This window comes from Danio rerio, chromosome 9, assembly GCF_052040795.2.
Source record: "Danio rerio strain M-AB ecotype USA chromosome 9, GRCz13ab, whole genome shotgun sequence".
Lineage (NCBI taxonomy): Eukaryota > Metazoa > Chordata > Actinopteri > Cypriniformes > Danionidae > Danio > Danio rerio.
In genome coordinates, this window is record NC_141029.1 from 5530641 (window position 1) to 5556961 (window position 26321).

Here is a 26321-nt window from a genome sequence, read left to right on the forward strand (position 1 = left end):
AATGGAGTAATGACATGTTATGTAATGTTATTACTACATTAAAATATAGTAATCACAATGTTATTACATAGTACATAATATAAAAAAGTTTTTAATTACATATCTATTGCATATTTGCAATGTAATTACAATGTCATCCAAACTAAGCTTGTAACTACATATGCACTGTGTATGTTTACTTATAAATACACAAATACAGCACTTGAAATACACAAACAGTAAAAAAAAAAATCTTGGATGTAATATGTAATTACAATGTAATATCAATGTAACTACATTGTTATAACAATGTACCCACATTGCTATTACATTGTAATTACAATGTAACTACATTTTTTAACAATGTAATTTTTGTAACATTGTAATTACATTGCTATTGCATTGTAAATACATTGTTACTACGTTATTGTTACATTGTGAATACATTGTGATTACATTGTTACTACACAGTATATACATCCAAAATAAATGTTTGTAATTACATATGTACTTCATATATTTATGTATAAGTACACAAATATTGTACAATAAATATACAAAGAAAAATTAAGTTTATATTATCTTGGATGTTATTACAATGCAATATCAATGTGTTTTTACGATGTATTGACATAGTAACTAAGTTTGTAATTACATGTGTACTGTGTATATTTACACAAACAACTATAGATAACCAAATACTGTAATATACAAAGAAACATTTGCAAATCGACATATTATCTTCAATGTAACTACAATGTAATTACAGTGTGAAGGCATAGTAATTACAATGTCACGACAGTAATCACGCACAAGACACATTTGCAATTACATATTACATCTCAGATGTAATTTTGTTACAACAATGTAATTACAAAGTCCTAACATCCACAATAAAAGTTTGTAACTACATATGTACTGCGTTTATTTACATATAAATACACAAATACAGTACTTGAAATATACAAAGAAAGTTATAAATATCATCCTGGATGTAATTACAACATAATAGGAATGTAATTACATTACTAATTAATAATTATATTGTTATACCATTGAAATATATATACCATATATTTATATACATATATATATATATACCATTTTATACTGAAATCTCTCCTGCTGACAAGTGTCCGCTAATGGCAGTGCATGTTATCACCAAAACCTGTGAAACTCATAAGCATGTCACACGTGAAACAAATAAATCCTCTCCACTTCTAATAATAGATCTGACAACTTCTCGGTAAGAGACACCGTAGAGAGAGGCTGTCAAAAACAAACTACCTTCATCAATGAAAAGGCAGCACAAAACTGCCTTTTCCAGTCTTCCAGATGTCCTACAGCATACTTTTGTCTCCATCTGCTGGTAGAAACATTAACATTACATGATCACCTCGAGCTGTATATACCCGCACATACTGTACTGATGTAGGTAAATAAAATGTAATATAAAGGTCAAAGTGCATTGTTAAAATCATATTTTTATTACAAATCAAAGTAAATACTGAGTTAAATACATGCGTATAACACATTTACAAAGGGACACTTGATTTCTAACTGACTGGATTGAGAAAATCTAGCAAAAAAAAGTAATTTCTATGGCAGTTCGAGTTAATATATTTAAATACGAGATTAAAAAGACTGAGTGTAAAGAGTTAATTCACCCAAAAAATGAATACTCTGTTATCATTTACTCATTCTTTACTTGATTCAAATCTTTACAAGGTCTTTCCTCTGTTAAAAACAAAAAGGAGATACTTTGAAATATGCTGAAAACTACTGACTTGTTTTTCCCAGGCTGTTAACAGAAGAAAGAAAAGTTTTGGAACCACTTGAGGGTGAGTACATTTTCATTTTTTGGGGTGAACCATCCCATTAACATCAAGAAATAATTCATTTTGGGCACATTTGATAAAGTGCCACTAAATTGTAACATTAAGCACGTAAAAAAAAAAGGATATAAAGAATGAATAATCGTTTTAAAGAATAGAGCAGCTCTCTAGTATTTAGTCTGGTGGATGTCCAAAAAGCTGCCACACTCCAGCGATGAACAATTACAATCTTTCTGACCATGTCCAGTCTCATTGAAAGTCTGATCCAAATCCCCGTCTCACATTCAGGCCAGTTTTATTGCTCCTAAAAACGTGGCGTCCCCTTCCAGAGAGATATTAGCATTAGCACGAGGTATCAGAAGATCCAGTTTGTCCCCAGAGTCCAGTTTCACTACGCCTGCAGAGCACATGATCAATTACATTATATATTTGACCATTTCTATGTGGTCATGTCATTAGCCCAAGAACATTTCCTGCTTGTTGTCAAACTATTTCAAAATTATAACAAGAGGAAATACAATATAACGTAAGGTTAAAACAGCTATCATAAAAATATTTATCAATATGTGGCCCTTTTTGGATACTTGAAAGCTATGATATTGAAAAATGTAAATAAGGAAATCTGTTAGAACAACTATTGTTATTGTTTACACCCCTCAAAATGGTCTATACTTTATTGATTGACCCATGTATGCATTTCACTTCATTTTTGTGACACTTTCATCACTAGTAAAAAAAAAATCTCAAACAAATTAACAAATGACATATTTACAAGCCATAAGATACTTTAGGACTTTACTTTTTGTGTAACTCTAGGTTACTCTCACAAAATCAGTCTGGGTCATATTTTAAAAGCATAAGACGTTTTACTATGGGTTTTAGAAAAATAATTGGTTACACTGTATTTTAAAAAGTCCTTTTCACAGTGTAACTATTTATTTAACTACGGGTTAATATTAATAAAAAAAATAATGTTCATACTATATGGTTATGATTAGAATTCAGGTTAGGTTTGGTGTTAGTTGCATGTAATTGTGCATTATTAGTTGTAATTACTATATAATGTGTAAAGACACCTCTAAATAAAGTGTTACCAAAATATTTATATTTGTTTAACTTTATCCAAATTTCAAATAAAATAGTCAGATTTGTTATTAATGAATGCATGTATGCAAAAAAAAATATTTTTTTAAATGATAAGTGTACAAATCAACCAAATATTTATTAACCCTTCTTAGGTAAAACATATTGTGCTTGCATTGTCTAAAAATAAACATAAACTTGTCTGAAAACATACAATTATTGTCATTTTACTCAAGAATTTTAGGTTTTACTCAAATGCAAAAATATTAATCTTATATAGAAACATGCAAGTGTAGAAAATATAAATAAAGTAATACAAAAAAAAAACTTTCTAGAAATGTATTGTTAAAAAAATTAAATAAAAGTACAACAACAACTAATAATAATAATAATAATAATAATAATAATAATAAATAATGATAACAACAATAAACAAACAAACAAAAAATATATATATAAAACAATAATGATGATAATAATAATAATAATAGTAATAATGATAATAATAATAAATATAGCTGCAAGCAGCAATTAAGGGGCCAAGCACTATTGGCCATAAGGTGGCGCTGCTCCAGACGTTTTTGAGTACTTTCAGGGCATGGGGTTGAAGATGCATACCATGTTTTGTAATGATATGTGAATGTGTTGGTAAAATATAGCATTTTTGGCCAAAAATCGAAATGGGCGACACCCAAAATGGCTGACCTGTGAAAATCAGACATCATTCGACTCGGCATGCTCTGCCGGATGTAATGAGACCAGTTTCATGAGTTTCGGACAAAAGGTTGAGACGTTATAAGCCAAAAAGCAAGTTTTTAGTATCTCCGGACCACTAGAGGGCAGTGCGCCAAAACTCCGCAATTAACCTTAGACCCTAGTTGTCATAACACACACCAAGTTTGGTGTGAATCGGTGAATGCGTTACAGAGATATCGCCTCAAGTCCATTTTTGCAAGTTCTACGTTAAATTATTTCGCAAGTTAAACGAAAACGGTTGGTCTAATCAACTTGAATTCCATAACTTTTGGTTGGCATGGTCTGTAGATCATGTGATTCAATTTTGGTAAAAATCGGAGACACGGCCTAGGACGAGTTCGATCAAATAGGTTTTTCGAAAAATTTAAAATAGCGCGAAAAAATTCATGACGGAAAATGACGTCATAGGGTGCGTTTGAATCGGACTGAGCCAAGGAATCAGAGGAAAAAAGAATTTTGATTGTAGCCTATTCGGTTCAAAAGTTATGATGATAAATGTATGTGAAAGTTTGGACAAGTGGTGGCGCTAGAGAGTTTGATTTTGAGACTTCATATTTGGCCTGATTAATGTTAATACTGTCCTCTATCATTGTGCCAAATTATACAACTTTCCCGCATACGCCTATATGGGCTGCCATTCAAATCCGGCGGAAGAAACGGAAGAAGAATAATAATAATAATAATAAGAACACTAACGAAAGCAATAGGTGCCTACGCACCTACGGTGCTTGGCCCCTAATGATAGTAATAATCATAACAGTAATAATAACTAATAATACAAATAACTAATAATAACAATAATAATTACAATAAATAAATAGCAAATAATAATAATAACAACAACAATAATAAATAATATAACGATAATAAATAAATAAATGATAATAGCAAAAACAAATAATAATAATAATAAATAACAATAATAACGATAATAAATAAATAAATAAATAAAAACTAATAATAACAGTAAATACATAAATAAAATTATGATAATAATAATAATATGACAAACAATAATAAAATAATAATAATATAAAAAATAACAACAATGATAACAATAATGATAATAATAAGAAATATAGTAATAATTATAACAAATAATGTAATAGTAATTTAATAACAATAATAATAATAATAATAATAATAATAATAACAATAATGCAAAATAATAATAATAAATAATATTAATAATAATAATAAAAATAATAATGATAATGATAATAACAACAACTAATAATAACATCAATTATTTTTATTCTTCTTATTATTATTATTAACAATTAACTTTTATTATTTGCAAACATTTGAATTTACCTATGAGCTTAAGTAAAATGACCAGATGAAACATATTAATACAGAAAAAAAGTACTTCAGAAGTATATCAGTACCATCATTTCAAAATGCAAAACTAAAAGTTTATTTTGTAAAATTCACCCAAATACACTTTGTAGCCAGATTTGCAAGCTTGACAAAGGTATATACAGCAGGAGTTTCCAGGCTCACCTCCAGTATAGCAAGTGTTGTAGTGATTGACTCGATTCATGCTCTGAATGCAGCGAAACAGAACCACATGCTGACTTTCATTGCCGACCACGTTCTTCTTTATGCGAATCACAATGTGGCCCATGGCAAACGTGGGGTCTGTATAGTAGACCTGGGAAAATGAGAGCTTGAAATAATGAGGGAAAAACACTGAGCGTGGTGTTGGGATGTTTCAAAAGAACAGTTATGAGGTAGAAAAAGAGTATTTATGTACCTGGCTGTAGATAAAGAAGAAGCCTTCCTCTTTGACTAAAATAGTGCCCTGCTCTTCCTCCAGAGCGGAGCCGCGCTTTAGACCCACCTGCCATGGGATGGCTGTGCAATAGTCAAAAGCAAACTCTGAGTCCGCCCCCCAAAGAAAGAAAGAAATAATGCTCTAAATCCAACTGGAAACAAACATGTCTATGGATGTAAAAATTTAAGATAAGCCCACTATTTGAATTTGCCAGATTTTGACTAAATATTCCAAAAACTGTATTAATGTGCAGCTTAAATGGTTTGGGCAATCAGGGAATTCGCCCGCTGTTAAGTTCTCTGATGTAACACTGGCATTGCTCAAAAGGAAATGCAGAGTTGTAGCTTCTAAACGTGGGAATTTACTTTTAAAATGTGGGGAAATGGAAAGTTTCTAAACATTTAACCAACGCTATTGAAGTTAATATGGACAAGATATGCCAATTCATTTACTGTATCAATGTAATGCCACAAAGTTGTAGTGAACTTCTTGAGGCTGGTGGAAATGTCAAGGCCATTGATAAACTTGGTATAAATGTGACCCTTGAATACATTCCAAACACACAAGAGAATTTGTTCCTCTTTGGAAAATTGAAGTTCTACAGTATTTACAGTATTTGTAAAGACATCTTTAATGATTTCGGTTTCTGCATTGAAATTCTAAACACTTTAAAAAAAAAAACACTGAATAAACAAACAAAATACCATACGTTAATGAAGATACGGGTCTGATACTGAGCCTTAAATTGTCACTAATAAGAGATTTATAAAGGATAAACAGCCCTCACTTTAGATTAGGGCACAAAACTGCATGAAGTTGAGTTAATAAAGCATTTATTAACAGACAAATTAATTATTACTATATGCCTGAATAATAATAATTATAAATGCTAATTTCAAATTAAGATTCATTCAAATAAGATTTATTAATTATTTAGAACTCGTTCTGAATGATCTTAAAAAAACAATTAGCGACTCTTAAATACAACTGGTTTGTAAATAGTGCAATACTGAATTTAATAATGAAAAACAAGTCAATAAGAAAGGATGAAAATACAATTATTAAGCACATTATAAATGTGGTTGCAAGTCAAGAATACAGCATTTGTAGCTGCAGTTATAAACTGCTTAAAAACGCTTATTAATGTACAGGTAATGCTTAACAAATAATGAATTCACTAGATGCTAACGATTAGTAAATGATTCATAGTGTGTAGTTATTATAAAGTGTTATTAAGTGATTTTATATATATATATATATATATATATATATATATATATATATATATATATATATATATATATATAATAAACAATAGTCTTCTCCAGAAAAAGAAATAAATAACTTTTTTTATATAAATCATAATATATATATATATATATATATATATATATATATATATATATATATATATATATATACACATATATTTATACATCTCACAGGAAAAACTTCAACAAATAAGAAGAAAAATATTTGGAGTTTGTAATAGCATAACTGTGATAATTAATTGTTGGTAATTGTTACAGAATATTTGGGCTGAACTGACAATTTCAAGAAGTTTAGGGTAATCGTTTATGCCGAATGTCATGATAAAAAAATTGTCAAGTTCATAATATATTTCAGAACACGCCTACTATATGCTGTTCCTGTATTTTTTCACTCACACAACTTAGTTTATCTATAACTGGCAACACTGAACGAACTCTTTCTAAAATGCATGTGTTATGCACCAGCAAAAGGAGTACACGTGAACACTCCTCCAGTACCTTTTTGGAAGGTTTTCTTCTTGTTGTCTGCCATCATCTGTAAGCAGGGCTGAGGTTCTGTAGAAGGGAACAGTTGCTTATTTCATTGGGGTTTGAGGAACTACTTGCTTCTGCCATACATACACATCTGCAGCTGACGTCACATCCCACATCACATTAGAGCTAGTATTTGAATGACTCTCTAGCGTAATGTCTAAAGTGATGACAAAACAGGCGATATGGCTCACATTTTAAGATTATACGGCTGAATGTGAGATGAAATACCATCCACCTACAGTCTATTACAGTCTACAGTATTTCTCTGTTGCTGTCGGTATTGTAACGGGTGCCAGGCGTCCCAGCGTTTACCCTGGGACTTAAAGAATAAAAAAAGGAGACAGAAACTATTTCACTCCTTCTATTGGCCTTTATGTGTTTCTCCCAAGTGCTGTTGACTACATACATGCTTGCATGAAATGCCATCAGTCTTCAGAGATTTCCCAGTATTTCTCTGTTGCAATTGGGAGACCACAATAATTAACCCCTAATACTCATTGGGTAATAACTAGATGCTATCTCTAAACCAGCCTCAGAACATAACTTTGTAATTAGCACAGCCCTGCACTGTCTTATGTATGTACAACGCTGGATAAAGACGTGTTTAAGAGCCTTGAGCATGCTCTATGCGTATTTCTTAACAGCAAATGTTTTCCGTAGGTGTCTATAAGAGATGACGATGATTACTGTGATGCATTCAATTTCCTTCGGCTTAATCCCTTTATTCATCAACCGCCAATTTATATAGCATATGTTTTACACAGCAAATCTTACTGTGATACATCGCAAATATTAATAATAAAGCTTTTGGATTCAGTGACTCATAAGGCAACAGGATATGCAAATGTCAAATGAAGCACTTTTGCACAATGTGCATGTTTTTTTATGCATTAAGATGTGGTTTTAATCGTACACCATCTATGCTCCACAACACTTCTGACAGTAAACTAAAAACCCTTAGCTGTGCTCTTCTCAGACTGATGCTTTAAAAAGCATCACAAAATAAGCAGAAGTGTGTACTTGCCTGCTTTGTTTGGCGCATGACTCAAGCTCCTTTTTGACATGACACTAGGGTCTGTTGTGATATCCATATCGGCCTGGTGCAGATACTGTAAACAGACAAACAAACAAAAGAAGAAACACTTTCTGAATAAAAACACACGTTGAACAAGGTTCAAGAGGGTTTATTTCTTTTTTTTTTACTTTTTTTTTTTATTTCACAGTAACACAAAAGAAATTAGGCGATGGAGCAACAGGTCACCAGAGACATCTCAAAAAGCTCTTAAATCTGTCTAAGTGACATTTCAGTAGTGTGTTGTGACTTATTGTCTGGGATTTATAGTCAGATTATGATTGCAAAACCCCCAATGAGCTGGCAGCTACCTTTTCTGTTTATTTACAAATGTATTACATACATACACTTACCAGCCACTTTATTAGGTACAGCTGTCCAACTGCTTGTTAACGCAAATTTCTAATCAACCATTCACATGGCAGCGACTCAATGAATTTAGTCATGTAGACATGGTCAAGACGATCTGCTGCAGTTCAAACTGAACATCACAATGGGGAAGAAAGGGGATTTAAGTGACTTTGAACGTGGCTACTGGGATTTTCATGCACAAGCATCTCTAGTGTTTACAGAAAATAGTCCAAAAAAAGAGAAAAATATCCAGTGAGCGGCAGTTCTTTGGGTGCAAATGCCTTGTTGATGCCAGAGGAGAATGGGCAGACTGGTTTGAGCTGATAGAAAAGCAACAATAACTTAAATAACCACTCAACAATAACCACAACAAAAGTATGCAGAAGAGCATCTCTGAACACACAACGTGTCCAACCTTGAGGCAGATGGGCTACAGCAGCAGAAGACCAGGGGCCTCATGTATCAACGCTGTGTACGCACAAAAACTTTGCGTACGCCAGGTTTCACGCTCAGAATCGCTCACGTTTGGATTTACTAACAATGAACTGAACGTGGGAATGTGCGCAGCTTCACGGCAGCTTTCTGGCAGGCGTACGTACATTTTTTGTGCGTGTCTGTTTTATTTCCATTGGCGACTCCTAGAGGCAGTTGTGTTAAATTCCTCTCTACAAAGTGTCTGAGCCTTGCAATGGCAGCTGTATGAGACGGGTTCAGCAGGTATGTAAGGTTTCCATACCATACATTTGACCAGCTAAACATTAAAGCACAATTTGCAGCAGTCGCCTGTTTTCCCAATGTAATCTGAGCTATCTACTGCACGCACATTGCTATAAAGACACTATCTGCAGATGAATTTGCATGCGTGAATCAGAAACATTTCCATTCAATAAATGTGCAAATAAAATATGATGCTTATTGATATGAACTTATTGATGATTCCTACTTGTCTTTCTCGTGATAAATAGTTGGTAAAATCTGATATGTAGCGGGGGAAAAAAAAACAAGAAAGAGTTCATCAGACGCTGGATTCGAGCCGAGTTCGTGCTCGAACGTATCAATTCATGATCACAAGCGTCTAACGAGCTGCGCCACTGAGACTGATAAGCGTTCTGCAACATTTTACAGATATAAACCACACTATTTCTTTTTTTTTTTTTAATGCACTCAGTGCGATATGTTCAGACCCAACTGTGTTGACTGCATCAGCTAAACTCTCCCACTCTATTTTTTTCTTTTGTTGTTTATTCTGGAGAACAAACTTGCAAATAACACCGCTTTTCTCCGGTCTACCTCCGAAAGGAGCACCTCCAATTCACATTCTGTTCAAAGTTTCTCTTTTTGCTTGCTTTTGCCATTGCTTTTTCGTTGGGTTTTGCCATTAGCATAGTCATTAGCATATTCATACGGGGGAGGAGGCAGGGAGGGGTTTTGTGCTCGTGCATGTTGCGCTCAGTTTCACGTTCATTCAGATTTACAAAAGAATATGCGTGAGATTCGGCGTACGCAGTGTTTCATACATCTGAAATTTTTTCTGCGTACGTACATTTACAGCTTTGTGCGTACGCAATGTTTTAGTAAGATTTCCACGCAAGTCTTCGTACATGAGGCCCCAGGAAACTGAGGCTATAGTTTGCACAAGCTCACAAAAAATTAGATAATAGAAGATTGGAAAAACGTTGCCTGGTCTGACGAGACTCCATTTCTGCTGCAATATTCAGATGGTAGGGTCAGAATTTGGCATCAACAACATGACAGCATGGATCCATCCTGCCATGGATCAATGGTTCAGGCTGGTGGTGGTGGTGTAATGGTGTGGGGAAAATTTTCCTGGCACACTTTGAGCCCATTAGTACCAATTTAGTAACGTGTCAATGCCACAGCCTACCTGAGTATTGTTGCTGAGCATGTCAATCTCTCTATGACCACAGTGTATCCATCTTCTGATGGCTACTGATGGCAGGATAACACGCCATGTCATTAAGCGCGGATCATCTCAGACTGGTTTTTTGAACGTGATAATAAGTTCACAGTACTCAAATGGCCTCCACAGTCACCAGACCTCAATCCAAAAGAGCACCTTTGGGATGTGGTGTGTGGAAATATAAATTTCTATCATCTAATTCCAAATGAACAATAATCTACGTATAACTGAAAAGTTATATTCTTTGGTTTTTAATTATATAATTTCATTGACATGCCAGCTACATGCCAGCTAGGAGGGACATTTAACCTTTGCCTTGCTGACTACAGGCTAAGCCAAAGCGATGCAATTATCGGTTCACAGCATGGCTGTATCTATTATCTTCCCTGTCTCCAGAACATCATTTGCACATTGTTGTAATGATGTACTTATATATTGATGAGATTAGACCTAGAGAAGGCATGGCACCCAGACTTCATTTGCATGCTTTGTTTGACTGTCCCCACCGTGACTGACCCCACCTACATGCTGTCACATGTATAAAATGTATAGTGTTTGCTGTGGAGTTTTGAGTTTGCTTTCGATGACGCCACAGCCACGCTGAGTTCTTCTTATTAAAAAGGATTCTGCTTTAAAGACAACCGAAAGATTCTCCCTGGTTTTTAGGGCAATTAGAAGTTTACAACAGGTGGAAAAGGAAATTTACATCATGGATGTGCAGCTGACAAATCTGCGTGATGCTATCATGTCAATATGGATCAAAATCTCTGAGGAATATTTCTAGTATCTTGTTGAATCTACGCCTAAGGATTAGGGCAGTTTTGAAGGCAAAAGAGGGTCCAACCCGATACTAGTAAAGTGTACCTAATAAAGTTGCCAGTGAGTGTATATACAGTTGAAGTGAAAATTATTAGCCACTTTTTATTTTTTTTCTCCAATTTCTGTTTAATGAAAAGAAGATTTCTTCAACACATTTCTAAACATATTAGTTTTAATAAATCATTTCTTATAACTGGTTTATTTGATCTTTGCCATGATGACAGCACATAATATTTTACTAGATATTTTTTCAAGACACTAGTATACAGCTTAAAGTGACATTTAAAGGCTTAACTAGGTTAATAAGGTTAACTAGGCAGGATAGGGTAATTAGGCAAGTTATTGTATAATGATGTTTGTTCTGTAGACTATCGAAAGAGTAAAAAAAAATAAAAAGAATAAAAATGCTTTCATTTTGGCCAAATAAAACAAATAAGACTTTCTCTAGAAGATAAAAATATTATCAGACATACTGTGAAAATGTCCTTGCTCTGTTAAACATCATTTTGGAAAATTAAAAAAAAAATAATAATAATAAAAGGGGGGCTAATAATTCTGACTTTAACTCAACCTACATACCAGTACATACATATAAAATGTATTATTATTATTTTTTATATATAATAGTGTTTCAAGCTACCAAAAATGTCAGTAAAAGTCAATTTGAATGGGGAAATAAATGAGAAAAAAAAAAAAAAAAACCCGCCCGTGAACCCTAGAATAGTACATATCATGTTTATCTGCTCATCACCATGCAAAGTCGTTAGACTGTTTCCAACTGACGTTCATGTATTTTCCGAAGTGGTCAGCTGAGATGCATTAGTATAGTTTTAACACACACTAGCAATACATAACTATTAGATTTTTTTTTCACAATTGCTCATTTATCAGTTAGTGCTTACTTTTAGGTAGTGGTTTCTAAAAGACTCATCTAATTCTAAAGAAACTAGTATTTTGTGTAAAACACTAGAATTATTTATTATACTAGTAACTATTAAACAGATACTGATTCTTACTAATTACATATCAATGCTCAGTTACAAGTTACTATTCTATTACTAGGCACTTGTAAAAAACTTTTAATTTCAGTCATTGACAATATGGAACGCTGTCTTTGAGATATCAACAATGCAACAATACAACTACAATTGATGTCAAGTACAATATCCCTAGTAATAGAATTATAATTAAACACTACCTATTAAACAAGTACTAGTATGTAATGAACTAGTAGTAGCATCTAATACATAAATATTATTAGCAATACTATTAGATATTTAAACAAATTAGTTGAATAATGGGTTCTGTGACTCCCTTATTAGGTTTGAGTTTAAAATTGTTACTATGCTTTCTACATTCAAGTTTATATCTATAAAACTGTTTTAGACTGCAAAAAAAGTTATGCATTTTAATGTTGAATCAAATAAACTTTGCAAGTTAGGAGGAGGAAAAAATCAGCCATTGACTTTCAGTGTTTTTGTTCCTACTATAGATGTCAATATAAGACTGATTCAACATTCTTCAGAATATCTTGTTTTGTGTTCAATAGAAGATCCATTTGAGTGCAAGTAAATATTAAAGAAATAAAAACATTTCGGTAAAGCACTGTCTAAAACTTGGCTCAATAAAAACATCTGAAAATTCTGTGAAAACATGTCAAAAGAATCTCTGAATGCAACCGAATAACCTTTAAAAACCATTAGACAAGTGCATATATATCCAAACCTCAATACTATCTCCTCCTTCCTCCCGATGGGTTTGTTTCTCTGCCTCGTTCACAGGTTCATCTAGCATCCCGCTTTGCTCTTCTCTCTTGCGAGCCACTTCTGCCCTCAAACCCTCCACCTCGGCCTTCAGTGCCAGCACATGGTAAAGAGAGATCACAGACAGCGAAGAGGAGGTAATGGCAGCGGCGACCAGCACCAAAAACAGCCAGGACAACCTTCTCCGTTCACCGCGACCTGGACCAACATCTTCAGCAGGCATGGTGGAAACCTCTCTTTAAGGGAAAGATTGTTGTTAATGAGTGAATTCTGAACATCTTTAAATCTCTAAAGTTCTCAACCCACCTCAAAACATGACTTCAGTCGGATGAAGGATCCTTGAGGTTAGAAGTTTATACTCCGAAAGAAGCTGGTCTGAAGGTATTAGTTACGCCTGCTGATGCCAATTCACCTTCATGCTTCGATTTGAAAATACAGTAATCAACATCTGAAGTTCTTTCATCCAAAGTCGTCCTAAAACCATCGAACAACATCAAGGATTTGAAAGACGATCTTGATCTACTTCAAATGTTGATTACTGTAAGCTGATGTTTATATGCAGACGCAATTGAGAAAGAGTTAGCACTGAGGTCAAGCTTAGCACAAAAGCAACTGTACTCACAGAAAAAAAGAGTCCCGTCTGCTTTAAAATCCTCAGCGAACGCTCTGGTTTTTGTATCCCTTTCCTGCCAAGCTGTCCACACCCACTGTATTAAACACTGCAGCGCAACCGAAAGTTGCTTTGTCACCACTTGCTTTGTGCCTGTTCTGACAAACGGCGTCAAAAGTGTAAAAGTAAAAACCAGATAAATGAAAACATCGAGCTTGCTTTTGTTAAACTAATAACTTATAAAAAATAATCATAAATGACGCTGACAATTGCTATTCTTGGTACAGGACCAAACTAAATATATATATATACATGTATATAAAAAGGACAGTTTCGTTCTTTTTGAAGTGGAGTTTCCAGAGTGAGAAGCAGAAACAGGAAACTATACAAACAGACTTCTAGTTATCAGAAGGGTTTGATTTCTTTTTATTGCATGTCACCACACGGAAAAAATAGAAAACGTGATTCAACTGTATGTACATGAAGGAAATGATCGGAATAGAAAATCCATAGCTCAAAACACAGATGTCGAAAGTATACGAAAAACCCCCTCCTTGCACATTCAGAAGTGAATCTATCCGCTCTGCTGTTTATTGTAAAAAGCAAATACAAAAACATGAGCAGCACTTTATATTAGTTCATATATTCAGTTTATGACGAAATGAGTTATTTGAACATACAAACTAGCCCCGGAGAACGGCTAGAACATGCCAATGGTGTGTTAGTCAAATCTAGTAAACTCTAAAGTAGTCGTTTTTAATTATTATATAATTTTCAGCATCTTTGTTTCAAAGTTAACACTCAACCACACAGACATTCAATTAGGTATCATGGCACGTCACTGTGAGTTCAACGAAAATGACATCGCAAATTAAATTTGAAGTCGAAAATGTTCTTTCTATAACGTTTAATAGGCAGTTCTCACAAATTACGCTTATGCGATCAAGAATAGAAAATTAAAAGATCATTAATCTACAAAATGCATCCAAATGCTGATGTCATTTTTTTTTCCAGCCTTGTTTTTTTAAGGACTAATAAATGAATCTCGAGCCAAAATAAAGTGTCAAACCCTGAAAGGTGGACTTTGGAAGCCTTTTGTTTTGGAGCATATCAACATCTGCATGCAAACTGACATAGGATCACTCTGCCTTGAGATCTTTTAAACATTCAAAGGCAGTTTCAATGCATTACAATAGACGTGAGTGTAAAAGTGCATCAGAGTTAAACGAGATGTGCCGAGCGTCTAAAGCATGCAATACCTACAGACTAATTACAGACTTCAGATGTGCACACCGATCCAGCAATACATACGTAAATGGGCCAGGTTTGCAAAGTCCACCATTCATGATCACACCACCAACCACAATGAGATTAAATGAACAAACCTTGATATCTTTATCCCCTCAAAATGAAAAAAAAAGTGCTGTTAATTTACTCACCAATTAAATGTTGATAACTTTATTCTCTAGTGGAAGATTTTAGCTGAAACTGTGGTCCTTGGCGATTCATAAAATGCTCGTCTCTGGCTGCCTACTGGACCAAAATAACACATACAGGCAAACTTTCGCAGTTCCTGATGATAAATGGAGGTTTTATGAAGTAAAACATCTAGTCTGTTTAACAAAATTAGCATTACTTGCAATATTACTACCTTTAATCCACATACAGACTTGATAAACTGTCCTGAGGACCAAGCTCTATGCACAGGATTTTCCAGATGCTGTTAAATACAGTAAAGAAATTTGAAAATAATGTTCGATGTTATGTACAAACCTCAATGAATTATCAGGAGTGGCTGATTTTATTTTGAAATCACCAAATGAGCACAATTTTATATACATATATACATATATATATATATATATATATATATATATATATATATATATATATATATATACATAAATGTTTGCTGTTGTAATAATCAAAAATAAGTGTCACCAACGTATTGGATGACCTAAGAGTAAGTAAATTAACAACAGATTTTTACTTTTGGGAGGATTCATCCCTTTAAAGAGTTGACTGACTGAAAGTTTTGCCATCATTTACTCTTCTAAATTAGTATGATAGTTTAATGCCAATCTAAAGAACATGTTGGTAACCATTTTAGATGGAATTTCAATTAAACATGTCCAAAGATGATTTGCACTCAGTTTTGCCACTCTTCTATAGCCATTTGCTAGCTCTTTACAAAAAGCAGATTACAAAACAATTAGTTGTAGCTTTACATTCATGAGAGAACCTTTTCACAAAATCAGTCTAAAAAGTCAAATTTTATAACTGTCCTAGATTTAAAAAGTAGAATTGTTCCGTATTTGAATCCATTCAGTTAATCTCCAGGTCTGGAGGGAGCACTTTTAGCTTAGCTTAGCATAAACAATTGAGTCGGATTAGACCATTAGCATCTCACGTAAGCAAAAAAAAAAAAAAAAAAAAAAGAGAGCGAGTTTTGATAATTCTCTTATTTAAATCTTGACAATTCTGTAACTACATTTTGTACTAAGACAACCTAGTTGCCTTGTAGGGGACTATTTCAGGCACTGTAATATCATTGCACCTATTGCTGACATGGTACAGCAGCAAAGTTTCTTGATTATTACGCAAGAAAGAGAGTGGCTTACCCATATCAGCCTAGAAAATAGCAACCTTTCATTTTTCATCATTCTTACCACACAATGTACCTACAGAAAAGTCTATCAATAAATACAAAAATATATATAGTAAAGCTTTTTTTTTTTTTTTTGAGGGAGATGCTAATGGTCTAATCTGATTTAATGGTTTATGCTAAGCTAAAAGTGCTCCCGTCTGACCTGAAGATAGTCTGAATGCATTTAAAAATGTTCAAATTTATCTGATTAACTCTAGACTTGCAAAATGAGCTTATTTGCAAAAAGTGGAGTGTTGCTTTAAGACACTGGTGTCAAATCCAGTTGTTGAAAGGCCGTAGCTCTGCACAGTTTAGCTTTAGCCCTAATTAAACACACCCAATCATCCTAGCTGAGTCAGTTAGGCTTGGTTAGACCTACAGGTAAGTGCGTTGAAGCAGGGTTGGAACTAAACTGTGCAGAGCTGTGGCCCTGCATGAAATGGATTTGATGCCTGTGCTTTAAACATAAATGATGAGCAAATGATGGCAATTTTCATTTAGTGAATAAATGCTTTGAATAATCATAAATGTTTCTGCTTGGAAACTACAGACAACGAAAGATAAATGTCAGCGCAACAATCACCAATGGGCAGGTGTTCTAACGTGATCCAAACAAAACAGGTCTGATATAAAGCGCTCGACCTGATTAAAAGAAGGGAAACGTCTTATTTACAAGTTGTGCAAATGGACTGTGCTTGGAACTCTGTCAAGCAGCTGTTATGTGCGATTTCACACTTACTTCTAAGCCTGAGAGAGAGTAAACATACTTTTAGGCTTGTCGTGTTGGTGTTTTCATACAGTGCTCACAGTGTCCTGCAGCCCACATGAAAATCAGCATAGAAATCTGTACTTCCACACACAGCTCCATATGCAAATCCAAAGAACATGGGATCAAATCACAATGAGCCGATTTCCTGAGTGGATTTTAAACCTTCAGTAAAAAAAGAAGGCAGTGTGATAAAAAATAAAGCTCCAATACATTACAGCCGGGCACAGATTGACTGCATGAAATGTCAGACAAAAAAATGAATGAACTAGATAAGTTGCCCCAAGTCCGTATTCACAATTCAAAAGGCAAAAATATGATTTGAATGAGCCCTGTTCCATTTTAAAATAAAGTGTGTGTATATATTACATATAAACAAAATAAATACAAATAGAGCTTAAGTTTTGTTTAGTAGTTTAAGAGAGCTATTCAGTTTAGTAGTCCTAAGACTTTTTGGAATAGTAGCTTATCATTTAGGAGTAAAATAACATCTGTGGTTAAAGTTAATTACAAAGACAAACCTCCATTTGAATCTGCTTTGTGTTTTTTTAAGGCGGAAATCAAAACCCATATTTGGCAACCATTTTACCAGTTTAGGATTTTTTTTTTATGCAAGTAAATTTAACCACAGACATTACTTTAATAATTAAAAGTATAGTCTATGGAGTCAAGCTAATGCCACATATACTTGCAAAATAAAAGTACATTTTAAAAGCAAAAAATAAAGTAATGAGCACAAATAAATAAACAAATGTAAATCTCCAAAAATCGCAAAGCAAAAATTTAATGAAAAAAAAAATAATAATAATTTTGCAAAATACAAAAATAAAGAACTGCAGAGGGGGAAAATTAAGTTTTGATAAGTGTGTATATATATATATATATATATATATATATATATATATATATATATATATATATATATATATATATATATATATATATATATATATATATATATATATATATACATACTTTTTTTTCCACTGCTCTATTTTTATTTGCCGTGCTTTGCAGTATTTCTTAAAAATAGACTTTTGCTTTGCGATTTTTGGAGATTTGCATTTATCTATTTATTTTTGCTTAATACTTTTTTTTTTTTGGCAAAACTTACTTTTATTTTGCAAGTATATATTTGGCAATAGATTGACTCCATACTAGTCAACCCAAAATGAAAATTCTGTCATTGTTCACTCACCCTGTTTCAGACATATCCAAAGCTTCTTCTGTTGAACACACATTAATATATTTAGACATTTCAAAATCATCATTGGTGACTATGGTTGCCATCATATTTCAACATTTTTCTTGTTTAACTAACAAAAAAAAAGAAAAAAAAGAAAAACACATAACCTAGCAAGCATTTTTTGTTTTAAAAAAGATGTCTAATAGATGTCCAATAGACATCTAAACATAGTAGTCTTGGCTAAAACAAGGCTAAATTAAGTCTGTCAGTGAAAATCTAATAGACGTATTAAGAATAGGCCAAAACTAGAATAGTCATCAAATAAACAGAAATGAATGACTACACATATAGAGTCTGTCTAATCTGTCTATTTGACGACTAGTCTAGTTTTGGGCTATTCTTAGATGTCTACTAGATTTTCACTGGCAGCCCAAGTTTAGCCTTGTTTTAGCCAGACTCTCTACATTTAGATGTCTATTAGATGTCTATTAAACACAAAAATGTTTGCCGGGATGGGTCTAAAACTAAATAAGGGTGAGTAAATTTTTGCTTTTTGGGTTAAGTAGTCCTTTACTTTAACAATTTAAATGTAAAACTGAACAGTTTAAGTTAAGAAAATAGTTAGGTGTTTTGCACTTTCCAATTGCATTTTTAGGTACCTATTAGTGAACTTTCAAGGGCTTAAATTCCTTGAAGAAAAAAAAAAGGGTGCTGAATGCATGAGGTGTAACATACAAACTGACCAAAAGAAAAGTTTTCTGAAGGCTTCAAAAATGCAGTCTTCTCTATTAAAATAACTGAATGTAAATAATGAACTCTTGATGTATTATCGACAGAAAAAAAGAGCTTTATACGAAGTTGGGGGACAAAAAAGGAATAACAAAATGTCAGAAACAAATTGTACATTCTATTCAAGAGGGTCCCGATTTAGCGCAGTAGTTCCTGTTCTAGATTATGGTGACGCTGGCAGTCCCCTGGGTCGTCTCTTCACGTGCATGGCTTTTAAGCAGCTCCTTCATAAACTGCTCTAGGGCAGAAAAATAACCTTGGCACTGCCATGTGTCGTTGTGCGTGCCCTCTGGAAAAATGGCAAGGCGTTTAGTCCGAGATGGAGACAGCTCGTACAGCTGCTTCATCATCACCGGCGGGATGAGCTGGTCTGATAAGCCCGAGATGAAGAGCGATGGCATGCGGCAGGGCACCACGTGTCTATAGGACAGGAACTTGTTCTTGTAGCACCAGAGCGGTAGGTAGCGCATGGGGAAGAAGGAGAAGAGGGTGGCCGCCATGTGCGGGATGCTCAAAAAAGTGTTTTCTACCATGATGGCGGCCACTCGGTGCGGGTTGCATGATGCCAAGCGAATGGCTACCGCACCGCCCAAAGATCGGCCAAACAGCACAACCTTTGTTTTATCGATGTCCGGCCGGGTCATGACGTAATCCAACGTAGCCTCTGCATCCTGGTAGAGTCCATCTTCGCTGGGATCTCCTTCGCTTTTTCCGTAGCCTCTATAGTCCACCAGAACCACGTTGGCCTTTAGGTTGACCAGCATGAGGAGAGCGTTTGGGACACGATGGCCGATATTCCCAGCGTTTCCATGAAAATATAAAATTGTAGGAGCGCCGGCTGGGTTTTCACCAGTGTAACGAAGCAGGATGAGATTGAGCCGGATGCCATCTTTGGTGCGGATGTACACATTCTCGTGCGGTATTCCTGTGGGCATGGGAACGTACAGACGCGAAGATGAGGGCTGGTCAGGGAAGTAGAGAAGCACGTCCTGGAACTTGTACAGGATGCCGGCTAACGATGCCAGGATGAGTCCCAGCAGTACGAAGCCGCCGTACAGGTGGAAGGTGAGAATCAGGGCCAGCAGGGAGACGCGGCAGAATCCCCATGACCATGCGCACACGCTCAGCAAACACGCCTCCAGTGGCCCCCACAACCTCCAGGGCTTCTCCATGACAAACCGGATGACAAGAGAGTTTTCAAACTCACTGCAGACGTAATCTAGGAAAACATAGAATGGTTAGTTTGAAGGGGTGGATGGTATTTAGAGAAATAGTGGAGATTTTACTTATTTTGGCTCATTTTAAGAACATTATTCTAAAGGGACGTAACGGTATCAGAATTACACGGTACGATAATACCTCGGTATGAATGGCATGGTACGGTATTTATTGAATCATTTACAGAAAAAACTAAACTAATGAAAAGACTTGAAAAAAGTGCCAAAAGCGTTTATTTACCTTAGCACTGAACATATCAGTAACATACAAATTAGCCATCTATCTGTAAGCTTTGAAACAGGAACTTCAATTTTTCCATTTTAATAACAAAAAATTATTAAACCATGTAAAAAAAAATCTATTTAGTATTGTTGAAAACTCATCACATTCAACATTTAATCACTCACACACTTAGATAGAGATGTTTTTTTTTTTTTTAATTATCATATAACTATAATCTGGTAAAAGCTGGGATCTCTGGGCATGTCCCCTGCAACAGAAAAAAACCCTCTCATTTAGGACTGAGGTTTCTGGGACAGAGGGATATGATTTAGCCAAGGTTGACAGCAGTGGGTCAACGTCAATGTCTGCATCAATCTAACAAGTGTGCTGTGCTCTGCAGTCCCCATGACTGTTTTTAGTCGTATTCCCCGACTTATATTTCACCACAGTCTGGCAGTGCCTGCATATTGTTTTTTTCTTTGTCTGTCACATTTTCTCCTTTCTCATATCTTTTAGAAAGAAATCAAAATGCTTCCACACATCCGATTTAAAACCCGCTTTAGATTTGATCATTTCCAGCTCTTTTTCTTCCCCGCTACTAGCAACACACCTCATTTCCGCATTACTGGGTCTGTAGTGACAACAGACCGCAAAGGATGATGGCCACGCCTAGGCTGATGGGAATTGTAGTTCCCGCTACCTACCGTTCGCTTCATTCGCCTAAGCAAACTTTTCTCAGAAATATAGTTTTATTGAGTCATGCGACTACGGTAATATTGAAAAAAATTACTATTGCGGTATGACGGTATTTACAATATTGTTACATCCCTATTATTCTAAAATAACTTCTGTTCTTCGGGGTGGTAAATAATTGCATAGTTGCAATCTAAGCAACTACATTCTCACCTAAAAAAAAAGCCTTTAAAAGTACATTATGTTGTCCAACAGCAGCAATATTTGTCAAACTGTAGAGTGTCCTCTGCTTGTCTCTGTATGAGGGCGGAGTAATACACAAGGGTGAAGAACCTGTACGAGTGCTGTTACTGCAGAATATCACACAACTATCAGCCAATCAGATTCAAGGACCAGACAGAACTTTTGTGTATAGGCTGCTGAACAATATATCATCACAATTTGTGTATCCGCAATAGTCACATTGCAGGATTCGATTATAAAAGATTAAAAGATAAAGATATTATTAAATACTGCATTTTAAAATTATTTATTTTCCCAGAGATGGGTTGCGGCTGGAAGGGCATCCGCTGCGTAAAAACTTGCTGGATAAGTTGGCGGTTCATTCCGCTGTGGCGACCCCGGATTAATAAAGGGACTAAGCCGACAAGAAAATGAATGAATGAAAATTATTTACAAATGATGGCCTTGTTTTTTTACGTTTGATTGTTCAATCTGTACTTGAATACTGTTACATTCCTCATAAAACCATAAAGCGCTGTTTATTTCACTTTTATTTTGCTATGTTATTGATATATGCTTATAATAATGTATTATAGTTTATGGAAATGCACTGCAAGACTTGATCATCTCAGTTTAAATAAAAAAAAAATCTTTTTAAATAGAGCTATTTAAATCACCTGGAGAAGTAATATTCATATCGCTATACGTAAAACAAAATATCTCAATGTCAGATTTTTCCAATATCGTGCAGAAGTAATATGATAAATGATAAATTGTGGAGCAGAAAACGGGAAAATGTTTTGAATACCACAAATTACCAGCATTTGCATACATTTAGGGACTATGGAAAACATAGGCTGATTAAACAAATGTAACTGAGCTATTCCAGAGTTATGGATGTGACATTTGCAGTGAAAACTCAAAACATAAATTCGCATGGAAAGTATACGTTAACATTATATTGAAACTTTTGTTTATATTTTCGAGAACAACTGACCACGGAGTTGTGTGATCAGAAAAATATCACTCTGTAAACATGTTTTGTACTTTAAATTAGGCAAATGAACATGCGTTATAGATGTGACAAAAAAAGGCTGCAGGTTCACAGTACGCTTTGTAGAAATTCTGTGAATTTCAGTAGGTGCAGTAGGTGATTGTCTTCAGAAACATGTTTTGTTGTGCTGGTTGAAAGTCTCTTCACGGTCCAATAGTAATGATTACAGTAAATGATCTAAAATGTATTTATAATATTTTTATATTCTGGATAAGGCATAAAACTAAAAAATGTACATCTATTTAAATATTGTCGGGCCGACATCTCGCATAATTCCGATAAGTAGCTCAAACTGTCTGTCAACAAATGCAGATTTGGACTTTTGCGCATCTCTGTTCATGCATATCCACCATTAGCGTGTACACGCCTAGATGAGCAGCACGCATTCACGAAACGTGTATATAAACCAATGTTTTTGCAGACCATGTTAGGATGAAATTTTGGGATTTTAAAATAATTTGAAAAAAACACAAATCAGTGCACGGAAAAGTAAATGAGCAAGACAGTTTTTTATTTACATAAATTAGTGTCTAAATATACTGATCTCTTATTTTATAAAAAAAAGAAAAAAGAAGAAGAACCGTTTGAATAGTTCTGCTCCTAAACACTGGAATATGCATTATAAATAATAATGTTTATGAAATAAAGTTCAGTATCTATATTATTTCTGTCTTTAAAGTCAGTTAAATCAACATTTAAAAGCTAAATGGCATAAGATCTTTTTTTAAGTTTATGCGAAATAATTTACATTAATTTACATATTTAATTGACAGACATGTCAAGAATAAAACAAATGAATTTCGTTCAGTTTCCTAGAAAACAAGATTAGCCTACATGTCTTCGTTTTGCATGTCAAGCAAATGTATTTTGATTTAACTTTTTCTTCTATCGCATGTAACAGGACTTTAAGAAGTTAATAGTCTGATTAAAAACCTTAAGGTTCTAAATTGTGACAAATTAGACAAGTTTTAAACCAACATAAACCTTGAAATACCATAGCCCTCCGATCACTGCTGCAGCACTGTATTTTTCTTTAAAGAATCAGATTAAGAGCATGAGGGTATTCTGTTTATACAACTTGTTATAGCTTCCCCCCCCCAAAATATAACACTGTATATGGAAAGCATCGTCAATGCACCGTGATGCACCTAGATATCGAATCGAACCGAATCGAAGGCATGATAATCGTAACCGAACCGAACCGTGAGACCAGTATAGGTTCACACCTCTAGGGTATTGTGAGTGATCTAAACACACCGGGACACATTCTTTAAGGCATTATCTGATGATTATCTTTTGACTGTGATGTGAAAATTGTTGCTAGTCATTGGCTGCTAATGTGATTTCACCATTTATAATTTGCAAAGAACTTTTTTTTTTCTGAGATTATATTATTAAAAAGAAAGTCTGAATGTCCAACTTTACCTAAATCAGAATGTATGTCTGTCTGGAATTGAGGTAAAGTTGGTTTAATATTCACAAATTCGTTCAGTGGCAACTGGTGACATGCTTCTTATATTGTTTACCATGATACTATGAATATTCGGACTGAAATCACTTGCATGACTTAAAGACAACATGAGCACTAACGTTATTTACTCGACAGTGAACAATGTTGTTCTTTGATAGTCATTGGCGGCTTACATGATTTCACTATTTAGAAACTGCAAAGAATACCATTCTGAAATTATACTATTAATTGTTAAGGAGAAAGTCCGAATGTGTGAATATAAAACCAACTTTACCTCACTCCAGTCTGGAGCCCACAGGCTGTTTAGGGGCCAGGTCCAGTCTTGATCACTCAACTACACAAGAATGCAGATGAAACCTGCATTCCCTCGCAAAATTTACTTATTATTTAGACATTTAGAATGATTTATTTCCCATATTAACATTTCTTTCGAAATGCAACGCGATAAAAAACGAGCCTGACCCCAATAACACGCCATACAGTAAACGGCAGATCCGCACTAAATCCCTTCATGTTTCGATTTACTACCAGCTGTTGTCATTGTAAGGGAGAAACACCCCGAAGTCCAAACTAAGCTGACAGGAATCATAAATGTGACGATGACAGATTGATATTGACAGCAGCGTTTCCCCCCTCTGGACTTTATGTACAGTACACAGCTAATTCAGCTGCTAGCAATGTCTAGCACACATCTGCTGACAGCCTGATACGAAACTACTCACATCTAGCGCATTCTTCAGCGGCACATCTTCAGCGAGCTGGGTTTACGAGCAGGGCAAACGGTCATCTATACGAACATCCCGTCAAACGACAGCTGATACACTGTGGCTAGCAGCAAATCTAGCCGGACGGCTGCTGATGACACCTGTGTCGCTTCGAGGAAGTTCCGGGCGGAAACAGCGGAACCTTCTGCTGACGCACAACACGTTCTGCCACCTCAGTGGTTCTTCGGCGTTCGTGGGTTACGTTTCCAGTACACATAAAATTAATAAATTGTAAACTTATATGTGTTAAAAACACACGTGCCAGCTTGCGAAAATGAAAATCTAGCAAATTGTGTATAATAAAAAATGAATAGTGAAAATATAGCTATCGTTAACACCATTAGCAAAAAGCAGGATGATACTAAATTAAATATGTGAGCTCAGTAATCATAAAGAAGATCTAATTCAAAATAAAATCTCAATTAATCTTAGTGTTAAACCAGAGTTTAAGGGAAAATAACCATGATTTTATTATAATAAGTGGTAACCAAGTTTATTTAACATTGATTAAAGACCATTTGTATCAGTACATTTTTTTTCTATAAATGCCATGGTTGAACTACAATGCTGCAAGCTAATTTGACATGATTGAACTTTTTTTCAGACTTTTTGTCTGGTAAAATATGGTTAAGTAAAAAAAAAAAAACTATTGCACAAAGCCTAGGCTGGTAAGTTTGTGTTAAATTTGAGAAAAGTTTTCTGTCAAAATTGCCATTGGTTCCTAATATTTTATTCAATTTATATGCATTCTAATAACTTTTATTATATTATTATATTAAAGTTTTGAATTGTCAGTTACCAAGTAAATAGGGGTTTTAAATAAAAAGTAAATACTCACACATTCATTTGCTTTTAATATAGCGCTTTTAAATTGTTAAAATCTTTTGAGCTGTTTGTGAAACTGTTATAAAAAAAAACTGTTGATTCATTTGCATTCATATAATATTTGCTTTAATCATTTTATAATTTTGCCTTCTCAGCCTTTTGCCATATAACTGTATTTAAAAACACAATATTTTTGATATTTATCTGTCTGTCTGTCTGTCCGTCTGTCCGTCTATATCTGGTTTCTATCATGTAGCTGGTTCATGTTACACAGATGTTCTAGTGTTCCTAAGTTTTTCTCCATTGGTTTGGCTCATTTCTTGAAACAGAAATTCTCATAACAGTATGGACAAACCTCCAAACCACTTGGCAATTGTTCACAACAGACTTGAATTTCTCATTAATTTCATCAAATTGCAAATGTCTAAGTTCATCATTGCAAACGATTAAGTACAGGTAGCCGACATTTAGCATTTTTCATTACAATTACCAAGTGAATAGATCTTGTTGATCTGAACTGATTGTTAATTCTCAGTCTAATGGTTGTTCTCTCCAAAATATGTCAGAGTCATTTTATTATATAGGTCATTACATGCACAATAATCTGTTCAATTGTCAAAATTACAGTAGTCAAGACCCTAATACCATGAATACCATACAATAGGTGAACCCTTGAAACATTTGATTATGAGT

The 26321-nt window shown here is 34.4% G+C and overlaps 2 protein-coding genes and 1 long non-coding RNA gene across 17 annotated transcripts; 1 reads left to right on the plus strand and 2 right to left on the minus strand.

Moving 5' to 3' along the window:
• Positions 1-1443: 1443 nt before the first annotated feature.
• tnfsf13b (TNF superfamily member 13b) lies at positions 1444-20326 on the minus strand. 14 transcript variants are annotated; one of them, XM_087266702.1, is made up of 12 exons: positions 19114-20326; positions 17186-17349; positions 15423-15491; positions 15211-15304; positions 13784-13929; positions 13468-13531; positions 13124-13397; positions 8260-8344; positions 7200-7256; positions 5410-5534; positions 5157-5307; positions 1444-2211 (listed from the first exon to the last, which is right to left on the minus strand). In XM_087266702.1, the coding sequence occupies exons 7-12, from the start codon at positions 13382-13384 to the stop codon at positions 2099-2101; spliced, it is 792 nt and encodes a 263-aa protein (XP_087122828.1). In that variant the 5' UTR covers positions 13385-13397; positions 13468-13531; positions 13784-13929; positions 15211-15304; positions 15423-15491; positions 17186-17349; positions 19114-20326; the 3' UTR covers positions 1444-2098.
• Positions 8426-12101, plus strand: LOC147842239 (uncharacterized). Its single transcript, XR_015499171.1, has 3 exons — positions 8426-9110; positions 10272-10751; positions 11301-12101. It is a non-coding gene; the product is annotated as an uncharacterized LOC147842239 (long non-coding RNA).
• abhd13 (abhydrolase domain containing 13) lies at positions 18275-24930 on the minus strand. Of its 2 annotated transcripts, XR_015498905.1 has the most exons (3): positions 24762-24919; positions 18867-20378; positions 18275-18591 (listed from the first exon to the last, which is right to left on the minus strand). XR_015498905.1 is itself a non-coding variant. In NM_001037685.3 (2 exon segments), a coding segment is annotated over 1 exon segment (1014 nt). In that variant the 5' UTR covers positions 20332-20378; positions 24762-24930; the 3' UTR covers positions 19202-19317.
• Positions 24931-26321: the final 1391 nt, after the last annotated feature.

What these genes read in the sequence shown, in the direction of transcription:
- tnfsf13b (XM_087266695.1), bottom strand. Translation starts at nt 13,384, where the DNA reads ATGCCTGCTGAAGATGTTGGTCCAGGTCGCGGTGAACGGAGAAGGTTG. An exon ending in GAAGAAAACCTTCCAAAAAG is followed by an intron (nt 5,535 to 7,199) that starts GTACTGGAGGAG and finishes GGGCGGACTCAG; the next exon opens with AGTTTGCTTTTGACTATTGC. An exon ending in TCTTCTTTATCTACAGCCAG is followed by an intron (nt 5,323 to 5,409) that starts GTACATAAATAC and finishes CATTATTTCAAG; the next exon opens with CTCTCATTTTCCCAGGTCTA.